Source organism: Antrostomus carolinensis, unplaced genomic scaffold (genome assembly GCF_000700745.2).
Source record: "Antrostomus carolinensis isolate BGI_N321 unplaced genomic scaffold, ASM70074v2 scaffold18061, whole genome shotgun sequence".
Classification (NCBI taxonomy): domain Eukaryota; kingdom Metazoa; phylum Chordata; class Aves; order Caprimulgiformes; family Caprimulgidae; genus Antrostomus; species Antrostomus carolinensis.
Genome location: NW_010293865.1, coordinates 51,072 through 57,071, shown reverse-complemented (window position 1 = coordinate 57,071; position 6,000 = coordinate 51,072). Strand labels below are relative to the sequence as shown.

The 6,000-nt window shown below is 41.1% G+C and overlaps 1 protein-coding gene across 2 annotated transcripts in view; it reads right to left on the bottom strand.

The window, feature by feature from the left end:
• Positions 1 to 1,559: 1,559 nt before the first annotated feature.
• PPP2R3A (protein phosphatase 2 regulatory subunit B''alpha) overlaps positions 1,560 to 6,000 on the bottom strand; it is a 42,614-nt gene continuing 38,173 nt past the window's right edge. For both annotated transcript variants that reach the window (XM_010177458.1, XM_010177459.1), the window contains exons 13-14: positions 4,180 to 4,184; positions 1,560 to 1,940 (exon numbers count right to left, since the gene is read on the bottom strand). In XM_010177458.1, coding sequence (XP_010175760.1) covers positions 1,870 to 1,940; positions 4,180 to 4,184 — 76 coding nt within the window. In that variant the 3' untranslated portion in view covers positions 1,560 to 1,869. The remainder of the gene's footprint in view (positions 1,941 to 4,179; positions 4,185 to 6,000) is intronic.

Here is a 6,000-nt window from a genome sequence, read left to right as displayed (position 1 = left end):
ATTACATTGTAGTGCCTTTGCTAAGACCTGGCTGTCCAGAAGTTTCCCAAATATGGGATCCTGGGGTGTGCATATACATCTGGATAAAATAGCAGCTTTGTTCAAGAAAAAGATAATAGATCTTCAAGCCCAGTATAAATGAAAATTTCCTCTCAGATTTTGATCCTGAGGAGATATTAACCTCAACAAGGCAGCAATATATCCCACCTGGGAACTGGGAGGCAGGCATTAACGCTTCAAAGGCTCTGGGAAAAGTTGAAGCTGCATTGTAGTGATGAGTCAATTACTTATTTGGTTATTAACACTTTGAGGTATCATCTAGAGATTAATGTTCCATTGTGCTAGCATCTATACACACAAAATGCACCAGGCTACTAGTGTGCCTGCGTATACATGAGTTATCTATTAACTGGATGGGTTCTGCCTTCAGTGCAGACCAGGAGGTGCCCAAGAGACACCTGGCACTGGCAGTTGTCTCTCAGGTATTCTGGCAGGGATTCAAGCAAGGGTGTCTGGAGGAGGCATGGTTTGATATTCTTACAATGAGGTACGAGGAAATAGAGTGTATATATACCAACCAAGCATTACATATTTGGGCACAGTTATGATAATTGAAATAAAATATGACAGCTGAAACTTGTCCTGAGATAGAGAAGTACCAGACCTATTTGTGAATCTATGATGGCTAAAATTGAGGACTGATAAGAATAGGTTATAATCACTTCTGTGCTGAATTACAGACAGCTACTAGGCAAGGAGAAACAGATCTAGAGCAGGTGCTACTACTAGAGACACCAGTTTTGATTCTGTGGGGAAAATCAGTTTAGTTTTGCACTAAAGCAAGAATTCATTACTGACCATGTTTCTTCTCTGAGACTGGGGCCTACTTCATGGTGGAAAATAATTTTTTTACAATATTGCAGACTAATTCCTTGACCAGTTAAAGGACCTGGTAACAGAAATTTATCACACTAGGATAGGGCTGGGTTTTTTCTTCAAGATCTCAGCTTACTCTCTTGGAGAAGGCTACAGGTTAGGAATGCAAGAGAGGGGAAGAACACAGGGAAGGGACAGAACTGGTGGACGCAAGCCAAAACAGTTTCAAAACACCAGCAGATATGTCTTTTTTTGCAAATACGCTAGAAAACACTTTTACAGAGACAAAAACACTAGCCTGAAGATCTAATGCACAGGAGAATATGTAGAAATATTAACTATATCTCAGATTCTCAGAGAAACATTACATCATGTAGTGCTTTAACTGTCCACAGATTCATTGAAGTAAAATATGTTCAGTATCAAATATAAGAGCTTGTGGTTTAAAGCACAAAAGGGGACTTCACTCTCCCCCCCCACAGGCATGGTGCCTTGGTTTCCAGGACACTAAGGAGAAAAAAAAACAAATCAAACTTCATTGTGACTTGCTTTTTAAAAAGATTTCTAGACATACATTTAAATTAATTTGGCAGCTCTTTTATCACTCCTGGTATAAAGTCAAGGGGACAGAACAGCATGAGATTGAACTGAGAAACAACCACTGTAGATGTTGCATGAAGTTGTTACAGTTCATCATTAGATGCTGGCATTTATTGCACATCTGGGAACATAATTTATATATAAATGAAACAAGGTGCAATCACCATTTTTAATGAGCGTGCACAGTATCACATTTTTAAAAGCCATTTATAGAAATTACCTTATTGCAATTACACAGGAAGAGAAAAAGGGTTTTCAAGTTACAGTGTACAAAATAAAGCATGTTGCTCCAATGACAGCTTTAAGAAAAATCCCTAAGAGTCTTGGGACTGAATGCTATCCAGTTTGAAAGATATTGATTTAAAGTCTTCCACTTCTCTATGCTGAGAGATCTCAGAAAACTAGTTTATCTGACTTGTCTCCAGTTTCAGAGGGAGATAAGACTTCATCTGTGTCATAGTCTTCTTCAAATGATCTGCAAAGATAAAAGGTATGTCTTTAAAAGCCATATTTTGGCGAGACCTTTTTCAGGTAAGTTATTTCAGTGGCTACTAAAGCAGCTGGCTAAAATACAGTAGCATGCAAGATGTTAACCTTGAGGAGGATATTTATAAGGAGGAGGATATTGAAAGCAGTGCTGTAGTAATAGTATTCTGACAGCTGACATGACTTTGTGCTCCCATCCATCCTCATTTGTAAGTTCCAAAACAACTTTTCACTGGTGTTCAGCATTATAAAATTTGAATCCAGTTTCAGGAACAATTTTCAGTAGCTCACAGTAGCCTTAATAGTTCAGTGTAGGAAGAAAGTTGTCCAGCCCTAGAAGAGATTTGGCTTGCTCAGAAACACCTGGTTTCCACAGGATCTTCTGGCTTAGGATATGTTTTGACATCCACAGAAGAACATTGTGGCCATGCTGTCATGTCTCAAGTTTAATAGACAGGTCTTAGCATTTACGGCCTGGGGAGGTTTGGCTGCAAATTCTCAGCTCCAGCCAGTTGCACTATTTGGGCTGGTTGGGTTCTGTCCTCTGCAGCAGAGGATATCGCTTTGGGGCTTTCATTCCATTCCTGTTCCCGAGAAATGATGTTTTTAAGATGTTTTCCCTCCAGTTCCAGCACACTACAGATTAATGTCTCGGGGTTCTCAAGAAATTGAACTTCTTCCTTTTGTTCTGAAAGCATTGCTGTTCATGAAGGAAGTGTTGGAGCAGGTGTTCTGATGGCAAGCACAGGAATAGCTCTAGTTTGTTCAGTGATAAACTGTGCTGTAAAAAGGTTAACTCCTTTGATACCCCAGCACAGAGGGTGCCAAGAAAGAATTGCCTCCCACTTCTTGTGCTGTTTTTGCCCTTTACTAACCCATATGTAGGTACAGCAAATCCTTGGGAGCGTGTCAGTATGTATAGCCAGCTGTGGGGAGGATTCTGTGCTATGGTCTGGTGATCCCTATGTGAAGAGGAGACAAAAAGCACAGAGATCTTCCTGGACATTTTCATCTTCTCTTCTACAAAGGAAAGCACCCGCTGAGTAATTCTGCCACCTTCTGGATCCTAGCATAAGCGGGAGAAGGGAAACAATGGTCTGGATCCTACACCAATAACTGTTCTGATTATGCATGCAAGGATGCCAAAAAGTACACAACATGCACACTTTTTGCTTAAAGCGGTACCTGTTGGGAGTCTGCATGGCCCTGCCTCTCCTGCCTTCCCCACCTGGGAATGGACTGTGTGCGGCTGTACGCACCTCAGTTTCTCTAATGTCTCCTTGGTTTAAAATGATGCAGCTGAGGAAAACTTTTTATTTCCATTTGAATGCTGTTCTTAGGAATGTTCCTTTCATGTCCCCTTTGCCTTCAGTTTTACCAACTTCTGTTAGCTTTCTTCCTTTTTTTCCTATACATGGAATGTGACCTCTTTCCTGTATTGTTTATCTTGCACATTCACCAGCACTTAGAACTCCATTATAATTATTTTTTCTGGTGCCTTTTGCTTCTGGACTAAACCTTCCCATGTTTTCTTTAAAAGGAGCTTCCCATTGTTTTTTCCCCATGTGAGTTACTTTTCCATTTCACTCTTTTGCTCCTTAAGGCTCAACAGCACCTTCCTTTCCCATCTTGGAGAAAATGCTTTCCACTTTTATGGCTAGGAAGCATCCAAGGGACAGCTTTTCCATGAGATTAGCACTAAAGATAATCACCTTCTCTCCTTCCAGGCCAGTTTCAAAATGTCACAGTCCCATAAATACACATATGGGCTCATGTAGATTAAACACATCCTCAAGACTCAACCATGGCAACTCTAGCTTGTTCAGAGAAGGCAAATTACTCCAGGAAATTTTTTGTCCTTCCTTCTGGCAAACACACATTTTGTCACTGGTTCAGCAATGTACTTCTTCCCCCTTTCCCTTCCTTATGCTGCTGCGTTCATGAAAGTGAGCAACAGAGCCATCAACTGATTTGAAAGAGACAAGAAAAACAGTCTAAGCTGCCTAAACCAACATCACCTGATCCTTTGTCCCACCTATCTGCCCCTGAGCAGGATTGCTCTGCATTGTGCCCTCGCTCCTTGTTGCTCAGGTGAAGGGGGTTCTTTCCTATCAGCAACTGATAAAACATGGTCTCCTCCTCCTCCTCATTTCCCATCCTATGGAGAAAGAACTCTTTCCATGAAGGCAGTTGTGGCTTCCATGTACATCAGCTGACTGAAACTGGTTTCTGGAACAGTGAACAAAGCAGTGCTTACTTCTGCCAGGCAGGCCATAGTCTGGACTGCAAGAAAGGATTTCTGCAAAACCAATGCTTGTATCTGCATTAAGAGCTTGCATTGGTCAGATTCAACTCTTGGTTCTGCTTTCAAACAATGAGTGTGTACATTCACCAGAGAACAGACTCTGTTCATTGAATCTCATACACAGATGTAGAAAGCAGAGCATGGCTGAGAGGTGTTCACATCAGCTTAAGCTTCCAGCGAAACATGATGCACCACTGTTTTCTTGAGCAAGACACCTTTCTCATTTTTGGTGATTGTAGCTCTCACTAGAGTCACGGCACCCTTGAAGTCACTCTGAACATCCACTATGTCTTGAAGAGATTCCTCTTCCAGGAGCAGTGCTCTCTCACGTGCAAGCCTGCAGCCAGCCAGCCAGATACTGACTGGTTTTAGAAACCCTCCTTCCAGAGATTCTATGGGCAGGGCTAAGTCACAAATGTGGTACACACTAATTCATTCATCTGCAATTGCTGAATGATGCTTATTTGCAAATGTGTTAATAAGACAAATACCAGATTTCAGTTTCTGCCAGTTAACTTAGCTAAAAATCTTCCACTGTCTTGTCTTGGTTTTGTCCCCACTCCCTGTTTCCATCATCCTCAAAGGACAGCAGAAATAATGTATGTGCAAAAACTCAGTGCCTGTTTCTGGCAAATTTGTCCGGGCATCCAGCTCTTTGTTTTTCTTTTTCCCTTCCTTTTTTCCTGCATGATCTGTTGCTATGCTCCACAAATGAGATCTAATCCTGCTACCATGACTACAGAGCTTTTCAGGGGCTCTTAAAAGCAAGCAGCAAGGTTGCTGACATGCTCTTTACAGGAAGACACAGAGCTGTTTCAGACAGACTTCAAAAATCTGACATCACCTGCCACTTGTCCTCTGGTTTTGGTGAGTTTAGGGATACATGGTCCTGCAAAGCTTTTATGGCAGACTCCTATGTCTTTTCTGTGCTGAGGACACAGGTGTTGCAAAGCAGCTGCAGGGAATACAGCAATTTATCTTCCATCCTGTGTTACCTCATCTTCCATTGTGAAGGCCACAAAAAGGCGAGGCAGCTCAAAGGAGATGAGGGAACAGCCCATAGCTGTTTGGATGCACATCACAGGGAGGGAGGGAAACATAGCTCCCAATGGCTTTACAAATCTCTATGGCTAATTAGTAGGTGCTACTGTTATCCCAAGCAATTTCCAGTGTGGGAAGTTTTGAAAATTATGCAATCTTCTCAGTACCATACTGTTCACGAATGGATGAAATCCTGAATCATGCAAGATTAACATGGGGTAAGCATTCTTTGCATGTTTGTTATATTAACCTGGAGACTTCTAGAGAGATATTCTCAAGATACTAACACAGATACAGATCTAAAAGATACTTATACTGCATCTCCATTAGGAGCCTCTGCAGGAAGCCCTTGCACACAGAGAGATTCTGGAACAACAGCTCTGCCTCAATTCATTGACTCTAAAGATAGCTGGAGTGTCTGTCCATAATTTTATAGAAGGCTACAAAAATGAGTGTAAGGTAGTGCAGAAACCAGCAGTGTTTTAAAGAGAAAGTGTGAACAAGCTTAGTAAATGAATGACAACAATGAAACACAGCTTATGAAGAACACAGACTAACAGACAAAGTTTTGCAGAAAGTAAAATTATTTGACCAAAGAAAGTCTCAACCAGGTGTAATAAGTGTAAATAATAACAGATAAATGTATAATAACAATAAATGTAAAAATAATAATAATGTAACAGAGCTCTATG